Source organism: Sceloporus occidentalis, unplaced genomic scaffold (genome assembly GCF_023333645.1).
Source record: "Sceloporus occidentalis isolate IW3139 unplaced genomic scaffold, rSceOcc1.0.p SCAF_20, whole genome shotgun sequence".
Taxonomy (NCBI): Eukaryota; Metazoa; Chordata; class Lepidosauria; order Squamata; family Phrynosomatidae; genus Sceloporus; species Sceloporus occidentalis.
Window position 1 is genome coordinate 13105315 of NW_028317000.1, and position 18360 is coordinate 13123674.

At 44.7% G+C, this 18360-nt stretch overlaps 1 protein-coding gene across 1 annotated transcript in view; it reads left to right on the forward strand.

Annotated features, from left to right (window-relative positions):
- The window catches only part of LOC149302054 (cell adhesion molecule 3-like), an 81623-nt gene extending 69761 nt beyond the window's left edge, over positions 1-11862 (forward strand). The window contains exons 3-9 of the mRNA XM_089483450.1: positions 625-777; positions 983-1120; positions 3119-3289; positions 4432-4522; positions 6517-6686; positions 8632-8757; positions 9380-11862. Coding sequence (XP_089339576.1) covers positions 625-777; positions 983-1120; positions 3119-3289; positions 4432-4522; positions 6517-6686; positions 8632-8757; positions 9380-9498 — 968 coding nt within the window. The 3' untranslated portion in view covers positions 9499-11862. The remainder of the gene's footprint in view (positions 1-624; positions 778-982; positions 1121-3118; positions 3290-4431; positions 4523-6516; positions 6687-8631; positions 8758-9379) is intronic.
- The last annotated feature ends 6498 nt before the right edge of the window (positions 11863-18360 follow it).

Here is an 18360-nt window from a genome sequence, read left to right on the forward strand (position 1 = left end):
GTCCATGGCATTCTAAGCACTTCTCCAGCATCACATCTCGAATGAGCTGATTTTCTTACTATCAGCTTAATTCATAGTCCAGTTTTCGCACCCACCTATAGTAATGGGAAATACAATTGCATGGACGGCTCTTTTGCATTTTGCACTAGCAAAAGTTTCAAAACTCTCCAAAACCAGCTTTCTGGTGGTCCAACTAGGAATTTATCAACAAATGGATGGCACCAAGCAAGACTTTAATCTCTTCCTTTGTCACAGATTGTCACTACAGAAAATCACATCTCATGCTTTTGTTCCTCGCTCTGCCAGTGCACGGTTTTGTTGTCTCCGGTGTAATATCTTTCATTATTGTACATGTCACTACAAAGTTTCCTAGTCAGTCAATCACTCGGTAGGTAGCAGATTTCTCTAACTCTTCCCTCCATCTCCGTTTTTTGATACGGCGGTGAGATCCAGAAACCTCATTCGTTATGAGCTTTTGCAAGCGAGGCAGAATTCTCTCGCCTGCCTTGAGTTTGGCATTAAGACAATGATAACATGAGACTGCTGTAACAAAATTTGCAGACGGGCCATTTCCCCCCCCCCTCCGTCATTCTTTTAACGCTCATTCTTTCCCTGATGTTCCAGCACTGCGAGATCTTCGAATCCAGTTGGAGAGGTCAACACCCAATGAGCTGACCATCAGTATCGACAACGCGACTCTGGCGGACGAAGGGGAGTACACCTGCTCCATATTCACTATGCCGGTGCGGACCGCAAAGGCCATTGTCACCGTCTTGGGTGAGACATGGCAATGTAAAGGGAGGGGATGGTGATAACAGAGAGTATGGGGAGAGGTGCCATTGCAACACATACTCAACCAAACCCCAGTGGATACTATGTAAAGATTAGAAAGGGAATCTTCCACCTCCATTGTTTCAGGTTTAGAGAGCAGCTATGGATTTGTAAGGCTAATCTTCGGTCTCTTATCTCTTGCTCCTTCCAGGAATCCCACAAAAACCTCAGATCTTCGGCTACACGGATCCCCTCAAAGAAGGCGACATGGCCAAGCTGATGTGCGTCTCTTCTGGCAGCAAGCCAGCCGCCGAGCTCCGGTGGCATAAGAATGGCAAACCACTGGCAAGTAGGTGGCAAGAAGTCGATCTTTCTTTTTGGCAATGACAACTAGGCTACCAAAGCAGAAAAGCAACCTCTTCGCTCGTGGCCCCGAAACATAAGATACACTGAGATATGTTGTCTCTGAGAATGGAGACAGTGTTCCGTTATTTCTATTTTATACCAGATTTTGGTATGGGATTTACAGTCGGTCGATTCATTTAAAAAAAAACAGTTTAGCAATGTACACAATTTAACGCCAAAGCAATCTTGCATTCTGGTAGAGTGAAACCCAAACCGTGATCTTACTAGGTGCCAAAAATGTGGATGAACTTGGCACTTTATGTTTCTGGGGTTGGTCTCTCCATCTTAAGAATAAGGTGGATACATGTAGGGAGACGGACTCCCATAAATATCTAGGTCCCAGTTTGTTGAGGTCTTTGGCAGTCAACACCAGCACCTTGAACTGGAAGTGTCATCACCAGGAAAAACATTAGAACAAGTATCTTGATGTCAATGCAAGGATTAGTAGGAGCCACCATGGGTTTGTCAAGAGTATATCCTTCCAAACTAATTGTATGGACCTGAACAGACAGGCCAAAACCAAGCTGCTTCGGGTCACTTTGGAGGTATACTGTTTAAATAATAATAATAATAATAATAATAATAATAATAATAATAATAAATTTTATTTATATACCGCTTTTCCACAGATCAAAGCGGTGTACAGACAATTAAAACCATACAATTACAGAACTCTAAGCACAATCATTCGCCTTCAAGCGTAAGCAGGGAATTGATGGCAACAGGGTTGATAACTTCATTCTTCAGGGGGCAAGGCTTGACAAAAAAGAAGAGTTTTAAGCCTCTTTTTGACTGTTTCAGATGGAGCTCCTCAGGTAGATCATTCCACATCCGTGGGGCCACCACTGAAAAGGCCATCTGGGATGTGGCAACATATTTGGAAGGTGGAATTACCAGTAAGATGACACATGCATCTTAAGAGGCCAGAAGGTGTGACAAAGCTGTGCTTAGGACTGGAGTGTGGCTTTGGTGCAGCTTCCAGACTCTTAGGACGCATGCATCATTTAAACAGCATGCCTCCAAAGTGACCTGATGCAGCTTTATTTTGGCATGCCTGTTCAGGACCTTATATCTTTTTTTGGACCAGGTCACTAGATTAGTAGATGGTGGGTATGCTATAGATGTCATTTATCTGGATTTTGGCAAAGTATTTGATAAGCTTCCTCCATGATATTTTGATTTGCAGACTAACTATGGAAAAGACAGAAGTACCATCTGATGGCTCTATATGCCATGCCCCCAAGCTGGCATATAATGCCAGTCTATATAGGATCTGGGTGACCATCTGTTTGGGGTACTTTGACTGTATATTCCTGCTTGGTAGAGGGTTGGACCTTATGGCCCTTGAAGTCTCTTCGAACTCTATGATTCTATCTTACATCTATAGTGGCGTTTTTAGCTTTTATTTGGTCGTGTCCTACATAGTTTTTGGATGCCGTACCTTTTGCGGCACCTTGTCCTCCTTTGCGGTGATGAAATATTTGAAAGGATGTCATATTGAAGAGGGAGCAAGCTTGTTCTCTGCTGCTCCAGAGAACAGGACCCGGAACAATGGATGCAAGCTACAGGAAAAGAGATTCCACCTGAACATTAGGAGGAACTTCCTGACAGTAAGGGCTCTTCGACAGTGGAATGCACTCCCTCGGAGGGTGATAGAGTCTCCTTCCTTGGAGGTCTTTAAACAGAGGCTGGATGGCCATCTGTCAGGGATGCTTTGAATTGGATTTCCTGCATGGCAGGGGGTTGGACTGGATGGCCCTAGTGGTCTCTTCCAACTCTACGATTCTATGATTCTATGATTCTATGACACCTGGTCACCCTTCTTTGAGCCATTAAGGATCCTCAAATCCAAGCCGTTCTATATCTCGCACTCCCATTCCTGCAATCTCTCCAAGATACTAATTTCTTGTTTCGTTTCTTTGTCCTCCTTCCAAAAACGCAGGTGATCCTTCAGAGGTGGAAGAAGACTCCAATGGGAAAACCTTCACCGTCAGCAGCCGCGTTGAATTTGCGGTCGGGAAAGAAGATGATGGCGTGGAAGTCACTTGCACGGTCGATCACGCGTCCCTGCAAAACTCAGACAAGTCCACTTCCCAACAGATAGCAGTGTTTTGTATGTAACAGTCACTGACCATTGAACTGCGCTGGAGGAGCTACAAAGGCCTAGTAGAGCGTCCTCTCTAGGAATCTCTAGGTCTTTCAGTGCACCCTTTAGCTAAAGTTGACCATAGAGTTGCACTGGAGGACCTAGATATTCCTAGAGAGAACATATGAATCAAATCTGTGAATAATCAAATCCGCAGATATCAAAGCTGCAAATATGGAGGGATGAGTGTACTTGTCTATGTAGACCAAACTTTCGGACTCCAGATGTTTTGGACTTCAGGTCCCAGAATTCCTGACCGTTGGCCAACTTGGCTAGTGCTTCTGGGAGCTGAAGTTCAAAACCCCTAAAGGTTGGGAACCACCGATGTAGATGCTCAGCTTTTTTTGGTTAAGGTATAAGGGGACCCAGCCATGCCAACCTTCTTCATGCGCTCTACAATCCAAACATTTACTCCAAATTGAGATCTCCCCATCTCCTAAAAGTTTGTTTTGTTCATGTGCCACGTCAGGGACCTGCACACGTTTCATTGATGTTTTTGCTTTTAAGTAAAAGAAACCAGGGTTTGAATACTGCCTTGGCCATGAATCCCACTTGGTCAAGTCAAGTCGCACGCTCTCAGCCTCAATGGCAAATCTCCTTGCCAAGAAAACCCCGGGATAGGTTCCCCTTAGGGCTGCCATAAGTCAGAAGTGACTTGAAGTCACACAACAACAGCAACAATTGTAGTTCATAGTTTAAGTTGCATTTAACTTTGCTTAGCAGCTAAGCCTTACCTAACAGCTTAGTTTAGCTTTACATTGGATTTTTCTTACTTTAAGTTGCATTTAACTTTGTTGCTATCGTTGTGTGCCGTCAAGTCGTTGCCAACTTATGGTGGAGGATCACCATATCAAGGGGTTTTCTTGGCCAGTTTCTTCAGAAGGGGTTTGCCATTGCCATCCTCTGAGGCTGAGAGAGTGTGACTTGCCCATGGTCACCCACTGGGTTTTACGGCTGAGCCAGGATTCAAACCTTGGTCTCCAAAGTCATGGTTAAGGAGGGAGGGGGCTTGTGGGATTTTATTCTTTATTCTGATGGTGAACCCCACAGCTGTCCATAGACTTGATCAAAGTCTTAGGTTTTCTCTTCTCCTTTCTCCCTCTCTCCAGATAAGCCAACCGCTAAAATTGAACCGAAACCCGAGCATCCGCGAGAAGGGGAGAACCTGGAGCTTCACTGTGATGGACAAGGCAACCCCATGTAAGTCCTTTCTTTCCTTTGACCAGACCTCTTTTGGACTGCAGGTCCCATGAGCCCCCCGTTCCCGACGGTGGCTGGAGGAACCTGGGAGTAAACCAGGAGTAGTGGGGAAAGTGCAGTCTGTGACCTAGCATGCGGTTCTCTTGCAAAGGCTGGTTCAGAGGAGGTTTGCCATTGCCTTCCCTTGAGGCCGAGAGAGTGTGACATGCCCAGTGTCACCCAGTGGGTTTTTCTCTTGGGTCTTCCCACCAAAAAATCCCCATTACACTCACCACTGCCACTACAAAAATGCATACAAATCTGAGAAGGAATTGACTGAAAATTAGCCAATGAAGTCAGAAGTGGAAATATTATTATTATTATTATTATTATTATTATTATTATTGAATTAATAATAATAATAATAATAATAATAATAACAACTTTATTTATTCCCTGCTTTTCTGTTGCCAAACAATCAAAGCAGCTTACTTCTAAAAATCATTCCAATGTGCAATGTGTTGTACAAAGTCCTTACAAACAAACTTGAGAGATGGCAGACATTCATAATTTCTGGTCCATGCCAACGTTGCGTGCCATCTGCAAGTCTATTCCATCCTGTTTTATTCCAATTCTGCGCAAACATTTGCATTGCAACGGCACACGTTTGCCCCGCAACATATGCATTGTGGCACTCATGCTCCCATAAAATGCCTACTTTTGTATGCGACGTGCCCTTCGAGCGTGAGTTTCCTATGCATATTTTTGAGCTGAGAGCAGCATTGCGAGATGGAAAGATAATTGCATTCTGGTCTGTATATATAAGACGGGTAAGTGTGAATTAAGTTGGTTTGCTTCAAAATGTGGGCTGAGCGAAGTTTAAACACAGTCCCTAATTATGGCTCACCATGTGCAAGGTGGGTTTCGGGAAAGCTGTGGGGGCCGAACGGTTGGAACATATGGATACGTGCACATGCATAAATCGATAGATGTGTAGCACGTATATGGTACCAGTTGCGGTGGTGACCTTAATACCAGGCCCTATTTAAAATGCTGGTGTTTAGTCCTTTAAAGCTCTAAACCAGTGATGGTGAACCTATGGCACACGTGCCAGAGGTGGCACTCTGAGCCCTCTCTGTGGGCACATGTGCCAGCGTCCCAGCACAGAGTTTGCCAGAGTTTAAGGCAAAGGGACTTCAAGAGCTTCAGGAAACCTTGGTATCCGTTGAGGTTATGGTTCCTGGACCCCTCATAAATCTATGGGTGCTCAACTCGATTCAAATTAGCGCCTGGTTCACACTTGCGCTGAATCGATTTATCCAAAAAGACGTGGAGAAAATCAGCGTCAAAAAGACACGGGTTAAATGGGTCTGGCGCATGGCCCCCCCTCTCCGAATCGCTTCGGAGATTCGGTTCAAGTCGGAACCAGGGTCCTTTGAACCAGGTCGAACCGATTTGCGATCCAGTTTAAAAGGTGGTGGGAATGAGGCCTTAGATGAATTTCATGTTTAAGACTTGGGTCCCATCTCCAAGATGCCGCCTTATCTATATGCAAATATGCCAAAATCTCAAAAACAGCAACTCCCAAATCCAGAACGCTTCTAGTCCCAAGCATTTGGAATAAGTGACACTCAGCTTGTATTAGGATTATTAATACCATTCCAAAATCTCTCCAGAATGTGCCTTCTGTCCAAAGCATTTCTGGTCCCAAGCATTTTGAATAAGGAACACTCGGCCTGTATTAGGATTATTAACACAATTCCCAAATCTCTTTAGCATGTTTCATCTGTATCCTCTGCTATTTATGACTTTATACATAGAGAGATCGTGTAGCACCTTTGAGTGCTACGAAATGCTGGAGTCTAGGAAAGCTCCTGCTGCCAACTTCTTTCTTTCAGTGAGTCTCAAAGGTGCTACAAGATCGCTCTGCATACTGATTCCACAGACTGACATGATTATATATTTGGATTCTACCTCTGATTTTACTCACTCTCAACCTCTTTTCTCCTCGACAGTCCTCACAATTACAAGTGGGAGAAGGAAGGTGCCGAAGTCCCCCTCCCAGAAGCCCAAGACAATGTCCTCATCTTCCCTAACTTGAACAAAAGCGACAGCGGGACCTACATCTGCTATGCTTCGAGCCTCATGGGCATGTCCATAGCACGCTACAACCTGGACGTTAATGGTAAGCACTGGATGGGAGACTTGGTCTATCGCAAAGCTGGTTCTCCATCACCTCGGATGGTGGTCCTTGGTTGGCAACTATAAGGTCGATGCAATGCCTTGCTATCTTGATAAAAATCCGCCAAAGCAACATCATAGCCTTTAAGATGGCAAGAGATCTTATACCACCTTTGAGACTAACTGAAAGAAAGAAGTTGGCAGCAGAATTCTCTTTGCAGACTTAGGTCTACTTCCTCGGATGCATTAGACTTAAGTCTAGGAAAACTCATGTTGCCAACTTCTTTCTTTCACTTAGTCTCAAAGGTGCTCTAAGAGCTCTTTACATACTGATTTTAAAGGCTATATCTAAGAATTTTTCATATCTTGAGATAGCAATGCCTGTTTTGTATAAACATGAGCTTCTCTAGTGTTTTCGCTTTATTTCCTTGCATTTGGAACAGTTTCCAGGATTAGAGATGCATGAAACCCCCGTCGAGAAACAATACCCTTTTTGCTTGTTCAACATCTCCAAATTGCTATGGCCATTTCGGTTCAAACGGGCGCTCCCAAATTCACCTTGAAATTGCCTTTAAGCAAAATTTGGAGGCGAGATCAGGGAGGTTGATTCATTTGTGTACATTGCTTCATTATATTCAGGGAACCGGGTGGCACGCATATGCAGTGCATTGAAAAGCTTCGGAAAGGACCATGTCTGTTGATGGCATTAATTTTTTTACTCGTTTGCCTAAACGTTTTTGAGCTGCTCCTAATCCTTGCAGATATCGGGGCAGTTTAGAGGATTAAAACCATACGCAACGTGATTAAAAACAGCTAAAAACTACATCATTGCGACCGCGCAAAGAAGGCACCAGGTAGAACAAATCAGATCAATGATGTCAGACCAATTCAAATCCAAAATGCCCAATCAAGTAAAACATTTTGAGCTGATATCTGAGATCAGATGGCCAAGCCGCACGCTGCTCGCTTTATTTAGATACTTGCTTTTGTGTGTCTGCTGTACACAGAGGATTTGGCTATTACACAACCAGTACTAAGTACATTAACAGCGGTTGAACGTTGAGTTGCAATCCCGTCTGTAACTGCTATCCTATACGTATCTATTGAGAAGGAAGGGGCTGGACAGACCTCCCCAAAAGGGTGGGCTAGAGCTGCCTGTTTTTGTTCCCAAACTGTGCGACGTCTCTCCGTGCCAAAAAGAACACGGAAAAAATGGGTTCTTTTAAATCTGTGCGGCAGACGTCACAAGTGAGCATCAGTGATGTAAGCGACATGCAGCGACATCTGTGCGTGTGCATCACTTATGTCATGATGGCGGCCCCCAAGTGGACAGGAAGCCGCCATCATGGCACCACTGTTACGTACTAGGGTTCAGGAACATGCGGTTGGTGTCCTAGAACCAGCACCAGCACACCGCATCGTCTTATCTTTTCCTATAACTGTGGCCCACAATCCTATTTTTCCTTTCACATCTTATTTCTTTTAAATCCCTCCCTTGAATGATGGATGGGTCTTCCCTTGTTGAAAGTTCTGCTTCTAAAAATACATGAATTCTGTCATGGTCAACCGGGGATAGACTTCGACATGCCTTCCATAGACCCTGGTCTTGCCGCATTTCTTCTTGATGGTTTCCCCCCCTCCTTCCCTACTATGGCTTGGGAATCTGAAAAAGGTGCTAGGAAAAGGCAAAGAGAAGCCCACAAAAAAGAGAAACGTGTAATACAATGGGCCCTTGGTATCCGCTGGGGTTTGGTTCCAGGGTCCCCCGTGGATAACAAAATCCGTGCATGCTCAAGTCCCACTAAATACAATGGCACGGTAAAATGGTGTGCCTTATATAAAATGGCAACATCAATTTTGGAATTTATACATTTGTTAATATTTTGAACCCATGACTGTAATTTTCCTGCTTTTTCCTAAAACCTTCCACTTTCTTCCCTTTTAAACAGACGCCAGTCCAATGACGCGAACCGGAAGTCCCTACCATGCTATTATTGGCGGAGTTGTCGCTGTCATTGTCTTCCTTCTCCTTATCTTGCTCATTGTTTTGGGACATTATCTGATCCGACACAAAGGTAGATTGTATGCAAATATGCACAAATTACTATCTATCTATCTATCTATCTAATCATTTACTTTCAGTGGTTCCAACCATTTCCCCTTACAGCTTTTTATTGCATGGGACTTTCTTCCAGGACCATTTTTGGTCTCTGTTCATCCCTTTAACAGAAAGATGTCTGGTTGTCATAACATGTGCTTTTCCTCACCCCTGCATTTGCCGCGCTTTGTTCTGCAATTACCATATATATTCGACTATAAGTCAACCTCACGTATAAGTCGAGGGCAAGTTTAGGGACCAAAATTATGGATTTTGCTATGACCCGTGGATAAGTCGAGGGTAAAACTTAGGGTCATCTATCAAATGATGTAAAGGGTGTAGCAAAGGAAAACAATGCCAAAGGATTTACCAAATCCCAGCAGACATAACTGTGCTCACACTAAAGGCTGGATGAATGAGACAATAGAGAAGGTCGGTGCTTCCAATACAGATTATATTCTTGCCTTTTACCAGAGAGTTCCTGTATGGCAGAGGTTTGGGCTGGATGGCCCTTGTGGTCTCTTCCAACTCTATGATTCTATGATTCTAAGATAACTCTGAAGCCAAGCGACTCCTCACATATTGACCTCTCTACGCAGGTACCTACCTGACCCATGAGGCCAAAGGCTCGGACGATGCCCCGGATGCGGACACGGCCATCATCAATGCCGAGGGAGGTCAAACCGGTGGGGACGACAAGAAGGAGTATTTCATCTGAGTGGGGAGGGTGGGGCATGGCGGCAGGGCAGCGGGGGGAGGAATAGGAGGAGGAGGAGGAGGACGTGGCAAATCGGAACCCAACCTCAACTGAATGGCAACGGCACCCACCCAACCAACATGTCGACGGAATTTCTCTCGCGCCTCGGAAGGATTGGACAGACAGACAGTGGGACAATGGCGGGGACCAAGACCGGCGATGGACAGAGAAGGAAGAAGAAAGAGAGAGAGAGAAAGGAAGATCGGCTTGGCTCACAGTGCTTCTTGGAACTTGTTGTATAAAACATTATTACTAAACGGAAAAACAAAACAAAAACAAAACACCTGAACATTTGAGAACCCCGCAAAAAACCCCTGTTCCTGCTTGCTTGTACCTACATATCTGCGGCTGCCATACTCGCACTAAACACACAGAGCTGGAGAGTGAGTGATGACGATACCTTTCTTCCTTCCCCTCCTTCCCTTCCTTTTTGGCTTGGTTTTTTTGCGGCTGTGTCTTTCCTTTTCTTTCCCCTTCCCTTGCTTTTCTTTTTCTTTTTTTCACGGTGTGCTCTGTTTGGGACTCTTCCTTTCTTTACTTTCCTTTTGGAACTGTTTGTGTTGCCTTCTGTTGGGGAATGTCTCAATGGGGTGGGTTGGTGTGGGGCTTTTTTGGGGACGGGCAGTTTGGTTGGTGTTGCTCTGCTTTCCTTTCGAGTTGTTACCTGCTTTTCGTTTGCGAATCGGGAGGATAAAATCAGCCGGGGGTGTGTTGTTGTGTTGAAATTTGTGTAGCGGGGGGAACCCATCCAGAGGCGGAATGCAGGCTCCTGCAAAGTAGATGCCTAACCTTTCCATTTGGGCAGGTCAAAAATAACGGATGGGATCATAACTTTGTACGTTGCGAACGTCTTGAGAAACTTGTGATTAGTTTAGAGACCCGGGAAAGTAGGGTGGCATTTGGAGACATCAATGTTGGATGTATCCAAGATCTGGGGAAGCTCTGAAGCAAGCTCTTCTCTCACCTGGAAGAGGAGGACATGCCAACAGAGCCTTCCTTCAAATTGCCTCTAACTTTCTTGAGTCCTCCATCGTATCTTTGATGTTGGAAATTTGGTGCCAATTGATGGGGAACCGGAGGCGAGGCCCAAAGGGATGCTGATTTTATTCTTCACTATGTATGGTTTTGTTGCTCCAGTTGAGTCTATTTGTTTGAGAGGAGGATGTTGTTGTGTGGTAAGTGTACCAAGGGGCGCCAGCGACCTGGTTCCAGTCCCTACAGAAACCCACAGCAAACAAACACAAAAGAGTATGGTTTTAGTGCCAACCTGAATGTCTTTTGAGCTTCCCAACCACACGTATGGTCAACTCATGTTTAAGGAGGCCTCTCAATGGTGAATCTTGAAATTATCTCAGTTCAGAGCCACATTTTCTCAGTGCAAATGGGGATCTACCCTCCTGCGTCTTCCTTCAGCAAGAAGGAGGGAACAAGAGCTCCCGGAAACAGGTGTCTTGACCAGTCGAAGCAAGGAACCAGTCCCATCGGTGCTGGTGGCCACAGGTCCAAGAAGGAGGGTTCTCGGGAGTATGTCCACAACTCCCGTTCCCTACTGTTTGGGGGCCAGAATCAGACCTTAAACCAGGAGGGAGCAACTGTGGTCTTCTAGATGTATTTTTGGGACTACAACGCCCAGCTAGCCATGCTGGCTAGGAGCGATGGGGGTGACAGTCCAGCCACATCAAGAGTGCCCCGGTTGCCCGCCTCTAGACTCTTTCAAATTTGATGCGCTTCGCTGCATTCCAAAAAAATGTGCTTTTTTATTATTCTGTTTAGACGGGCATTCTGATCTGAGGCCCTAATAATATTAATATATTCCATTTATGCATAAATCTGGCAATGTGTCTGCTGTCTGGACCAAGGGAGGAAAGGAGTGTGGGTGATGGTGGCAGATGTCTCCGTGCATTTGAGCCACCGTTTCTTTTCTCGGGATCCTAGAGCTCATATGGAAGCAGTACATGGACTCACACTTGACATTTGTGTTTATTGCAGATGATGTGTTCATCTGTCTCACAATGGGAACCCGAAAGGGCACACTGATGTCTGGCTGCAACCAGGAATAGTTGTGCAACTCAAGGTTGCCAGCCAATGTTACCTCAAATCCTGACATTCATGTAGTGCCTGGATGAGTAACTGTGGCTCACCCAACGGAAGGCTGCGCCTCTCATCAGCAGCACTTGGGAAGCCAGTAGTAAAGGATGATGGGAGCTGTAGTCCAGGAACACCTGGAGGGCCTCGCAGTGCCCACATGATGTACTGCTTTGCTTTTAAAAGAACAATTGGGTTCTTCCTCTTTGCCTTTTGTCACAAAAGCCTTTATATATATATATATATTAAAAAGCATCCAACTTGTGCCATGGTTTGTGAATGTTCCAAAAGAAAGGAGATGAAATTTTATGGCTTTTAAAACTGAGCAGAAGCAAACTTTTGATGGAATCCAGAATGGAGAATGGATAGGCGAAGTTGCCTTAGCATTGTGATTTTACAGGTCTACAAGAATGCAGATATATGTATGAACATGTTTCCATAGAGTCTTTTGTTATTTCCTAGTTTGCCTGCTCAGTAGTATTTAAGGTTGCAGTTTCAAACACTGGATTACTATTCCCGTAGTAGTGACTGAGTTTTGGAGCGTTTGGAAGATTCGGTATATCCTGGTTTTTCATCAGATGAGATGAAGATCAGCTTGGATAGTTTGGTTGAAGAAAAAGGCCCTTGACCATACTCCATGTCATAGAGTTACCCAAGAAAGCCTTGTATGGGAAATCCAGTAAATATGAACCACCTAATTCTTTGTGGGTATACATGGTGTATGTGAGTGTGTGTGTTAGAGCTAAGATGGAGGTAATGCCTCTGAATCCCAAGCTCAGGTCCTCCAGGTGTTTTGGATTTCATCTGTCCAAAACACCTGGAAGACCAGAGTTTGGGAACCTCTTCTCTAAATTAATTTAATCCGAATGAGCTGCTGCCTCATCCTCTGACTTACTCCCAACTCCTGCAGACTCAGACCTAAGGTCTCTTTGGTTGAGTCTAACCATCTGGCATGTAGTCTTCCTCTCTTTCTGCTGCCCTCTACCTTTCCGAGCATCATTTGTCTTTTCCATGGATTCGCACCTTCTAGTGATGTGGCCAAAGTACAACAGCCTCGGTTTCATCATCTTGGCTTCCAGGGAGAGTTCAGGCTTGATCTGTTCAAGTACATATTGGTTTGTCTTCTTGGACATCCACAGAATCCTCAACACTTTTCTTCAGCATCACGTCTCAAATGTGATTTTCCTTCTACTGGCTTTCTTCACTATCCAGCTCTCACATCCATATATAGTGATGGGGAACACAATGGCTGGAACAATCCTCAATTCAAAGAAGTTGGTGGTATGGTTGAATAAAGAAGGTGATAGGATGCAGCCTTGCTTTAACTGTTTTGCAATTGGGAACCATTCTGTCTCTCCATGGCACTCTCTGCATGGTATTCTCACATAGTACCAAGCAGCTAGATGCCCTTCGATCTGGCAACTGCTTACCCCTCCCAATATACCAGGCCCATCCCAACATGAGCTAAACCAGTCTATGGCCTCTCTGACCGTCTCTCTCTGTCTCTCTCCATACGCATGCTAGAGCGCATGAACATGACCAAGGAAGCATTTGCTGCGCTTTATATGCGAGAGTGATGGAGTTTCTCATGTCACACTAATTAGAGGTGATATCTTCAGCTCAGCGGGGTTAACAACAGTTTTAAAACTCTTGTTGTCTCTTCCCGCATGAAACAATTACTTGTCTTTTGAAGCTTTCCCTGCCAACTTTTGTTAAACAAAACCTTTAATGTTCTGTTTTTTGTAATTTACCGAACGTTGTATTTGGTGTGAGTCGCCTTCTTTGAACCAACAGGGAATTAATGACTTGCTTTTTCACCTTCCGGTTCCCTCTCCAACAGAAGGTTAACTCTCTCTATAGGTTCTGTCTTCAGATCAAGTAAATCTGGAATATTGTAACTTTAGTTCTGGTGGTTTGACAGCTGTCCATATATCAGTTAAATCAGAATTTGGTTGATTTAATGAGACGGCTTTAAAGAGCTTGCTTTGCCGGCTAGGAGTTGTCTAGAACCGTGGTTCCCAACTTTATATGGCCATAAAAGACAGGTCGCAACAAGGAACCATGGCTATTTCAGACATGTATTGAAGGCTTTCATGGGTGGCATCCATAGCTTTTTGTGGGTTTTGGGGGCTCTGTGGCCATGTTCTAGAAGAGTTTATTCCTGATGTTTCGCCAGCATCTGTGGCTGGCATCTTCAGAGAATACTGGCATGGAAGAGAGTGGTGTGTGTGTGTATTGTGTGACCCTGTATAGGGAGAAGTGTGTGTGTGTGTGTATGTATGTATATATATAGCCCACTCTCTTCCATGCCAGCATTCTCTTCCATGCCAGTCACAGCTGCTGGCAAAACATCAGCAATAAACATAGAATCATTGAATCATAGAGTTGGAAGAGACCACAAGGGCCATCCAGTCCAACCCCAATCTGCCATGCAGGAAATCTAAATCTAGGTCATTTGTGCAGATGAGAAGCCTTCTGGATCTCATTCCCCATTACCCAAGATACAGACTCCGTTTTTTCTAATCAAAGTGGCAACAACATAAACAGGTTTAAATAAAACAATGTAAAAAAGTCAACGCAACCGTTCCGTTCTTGCGACTCGTCCTTTGTGGCATAGCCTTCCCGGCTCGCCTTCTGCTGCGGAAATATAAAATGACAGTATTTCATAGAACAAAATCAATTTATTTGGGAGGGATGCTCATTCTTAAGCCTTTTTAATTGCTGAAGATACATATTTTATGAGCCGAAATGAGGGAGAAGAGATAGCGATTGACTGAAATTTAACTACTGTAGAAGCAGAGGTAGGCATCTGAGGAAGTAGATTGAAGTCTAGGAAAGCTCATGGTGTCAACTTCTTTCTTTCAGTGAGTCTCAAAGGTGCTACAAGATCTCTCTATGTACTGATCCCACAGACTAACACGGCTATATCTTTGAATTCTGCATTTAAATGCAGTTACTCCTTTCTTTAAAATGCCACTCTTTGTCAAAGGAGCTCAGGGCCGCATTCGTATCCAACCCACTTTCTTCCCCTCCTCCCGGCGCAGGAGAAAATAGCCCTCCAAGAAAAATTAGACCCTATTAAATATATATATTCTCAGCCAGAAAGGAAGACGTACGCCAATATTGCCTCTGTTTTGACATATTGTGGAAATGCGGGGATGCTATCGCTCCTAAGAGACAAGCCGTTAAATTGCAAACCTACAAAGATTTATTGACCGTTTTATTTGCCGAGCATGGAGAGATCCGACTCCATGGCGTTTCCCAGCCTGTTGTCCCATAACTTTGAAAAACGCACATGGATCTCAGTTTCGGATATATGGGATCGTTTCTGGGGGGAGCTGAAGGCATCCTAAACCAGATTTTGAAACCAGATATCCCCCAAATAATCACTTAATGTCTATTTTGGTGTCTAAAGATACTTGTAGCAATGATGCTCCTTCTCTTGATTTGTCACCATGCACCAGCATGCTCTATATCATGCTTGGACAACCCAACTGTATGGCACTGTGGCATGACACTGAGAAACATTATAGATAGGTTATGAAGAGTTATGTTTGGGGCTCTGCAGTGAAAGGGGGGGAATTACAGTGGGCCCTCCATATTTTCTGGGTTTAGGATGCAGGACCCACGTGAAAGTGAAGAAAACACTATATTTTTAACCTGAGAGGACACCTCTCTAAGAATTTCTAAGTGCTCCAGTGCCACTCTATGGTCAGCATCTGCCAGAGGTTGACCACAGGATTGGGCTGGTGAACCTATAAACGCCTAGACGAGTGTTCTGTCTAGGAATCTCTAGGTCCTCCAATGCAACTCTATGGTCAACGTCTGCCAGAGGCTGACCATAGAATTGTGCCGGTGGACCTATAAACGCCTAGACGAGTGTTCTGTCTAGGAATCTCTAGGTCCTCCAGTCCAACTCAATGGTCAACGTCTGGTAGAGGTTGATCATAGAATTGGGCTGGTGGACCTATAAACGCCTAGACGAGTGTTCTGTCTAGGAATCTCTAGGTCCTCCAATGCAACTCTATGGTCAACGTCTGGTAGAGGATGATCATAGAATTGGGCCGGTGGACCTATAAACGCCTAGACGAGTGTTCTGTCTAGGAATCTCTAGGTCCTCCAGTCCAACTCAATGGTCAACATCTGGTAGAGGTTGATCATAGAATTGGGCTGGTGGACCTATAAACGCCTAGATGAGTGTTCTGTCTAGGAATCTCTAGGTCCTCCAGTCCAACTCAATGGTCAATGTCTGGTAGAGGTTGATCATAGAATTGGGCTGGTGCACCTATAAACGCCTAGACGAGTGTTCTGTCTAGGAATCTCTAGGTCCTCCAGTCCAACTCAATGGTCAACGTCTGGTAGAGGTTGATCATAGAATTGGGCTGGTGGACCTATAAACGCCTAGATGAGTGTTCTGTCTAGGAATCTCTAGGTCCTCCAGTCCAACTCAATGGTCAACGTCTGGTAGAGGTTGATCATAGAATTGGGCTGGTGGACCTATAAACGCCTAGATGAGTGTTCTGTCTAGGAATCTCTAGGTCCTCCAGTCCAACTCAGTGGTCAACGTCTGGTAGAGGTTGATCATAGAATTGGGCTGGTGGACCTATAAACGCCTAGACGAGTGTTCTGTCTAGGAATCTCTAGGTCCTCCAATGCAACTCAATGGTCAACGTCTGCCAGAGGCTGACCATAGAATTGTGCCGGTGGACCTATAAACGCCTAGATGAGTGTTCTGTCTAGGAATCTCTAGGTCCTCCAGTCCATCTCAATGGTCAACGTCTGGTAGAGGTTGATCATAGAATTGGGCCGGTGGACCTATAAACGCCTAGATGAGTGTTCTGTCTAGGAATCTCTAGGTCCTCCAGTCCAACTCAGTGGTCAACGTCTGGTAGAGGTTGATCATAGAATTGGGCTGGTGGACCTATAAATGCCTAGATGAGTGTTCTGTCTAGGAATCTCTAGGTCCTCCAGTCCAACTCAATGGTCAACGTCTGGTAGAGGTTGATCATAGAATTGGGCTGGTGGACCTATAAACGCCTAGACGAGTGTTCTCTCTAGGAATCTCTAGGTCCTCCAGTGCAACATCTGGTGCAAGTTGGCCACAGAGTCACACTTATGGACCTAGGGACTCCTAGAGAAAACATATTAATAAATAATCAAAGTCACAAAAGTCAAGCTGTAAATGTGGGGGACCTGACTGTATGTAGATCAAGAGTAATTCGTCAAAACCACCCTATCTATCTCATTGTAATGAAACCATGAAGGATTTCCCCAGTTAAAGAAAAGGAAATGGGCTTTGGTACACCAAAATCTATTGTCTAGCCTCAGCTCTGGCTTTCAGATCATCCAGGTTCTGGGTCCTGTCTCTTAATCATACTCTTTTGTGTGAGCAAACTACAAGAGCCAGCAAGGTGCCATGGTGATTAAAGGTTGGCACTATACCCTTTGCAGCAGGATCAGCCCTCATTACGGACAAAAAACACGAGCGCCGATGCCCCTGCCTTTAATGACTGGTTTCCCATAGAAAGAAAAGGGCTGGCATGCCACACTAGTTATAATTGCAGTTCTCTCCAGAGATCTCTTCCCCGCATGGATACACTCTACCCTTTAAAAAAATGACAGGGCCTTTTGCAAGCATTTGAGATTTGGTTGCCTCCGGTAGCCATTAACTTTGCCATTTTGACCTCGACGACCGTCAGATTAAGATACGGGTTTTTGTCTCAGATTGGAACGACCGAGAGAGAGGTGAAAAAGCCACCGCCTTCCCTTTTGGGTTTCGGTCGGTCAACTAAATTATACTCAGCGGTCAAAATTCTGGTATCAAATGTCGCTCAGCAAATCTGGGCGGGGGGAACGGGAAAGTATGTCAGACTTCGGAGAGCTGCAGTGGTTTGTGTTCCAGTTGTGAACTTTTCCTTCTCTGGCGACTGGACTGAAGAAATCGGAAACCCCAAAGGCTCCCTCCTTCCTAAGCAATTGCCTTCCAAACCAATAGATGGAGCCTAACTGACCAAAGAGGCCATCATTTTGGATATCCTGGTCTTAAGCTGTTTTTGGCCTTCGCCGATCAGAACCAGGATCTTGAATGGGGCTCAGAGGCAAACTGGAAGCCATTGTACAAGTTCTTGTAACACTGGAGTTGTATGATCCCTATAACAATACGCTCAACCCTCCATGTCTGCGGCTTTGATATTTGCGGATTTGCTTATTCACGGATTTGATTAATATGTTCTCTCTAGGAACATCTAGGTCCTCCAGCGCAACTCTATGGTCAGCTTTCTGGATTCTGGGATCCATGGCCCAAAAAAGTAATGCTCCCAAGTCCTATAGCAGATGTATCTTGGTTGAATATAATACATTATGTTTAGGGCTATGGATTGGTGGAACATGCCAGGAAAAATTATTCAGACGTTTTGCTAACCCTTTGGTAGATCATAGGGAGAGGGTCCTTTGTATGCAAACATCATAAAAACAGACTCTGTTCCGATTAAAACATCTTCTTTTTCGGGGCCTTTGGGAGTTCTCAAGCTGTATCTTTTTGTTCCGACCAAGACCGTTTGAGAACATTTTATCCCGTTTTTCACTCTTTTTAAAAGGATCCCCAGTGATTACAGCAAAAGGAAGATGCTATAAACCAATTGCTGAAATGTATAACTCGGTAATAAAACAAGGGAATTAATAATTAAAAGCCAGGAAAATTGATCACGTTGATGTATTGCAACTTGCAGGGCTTTCGGA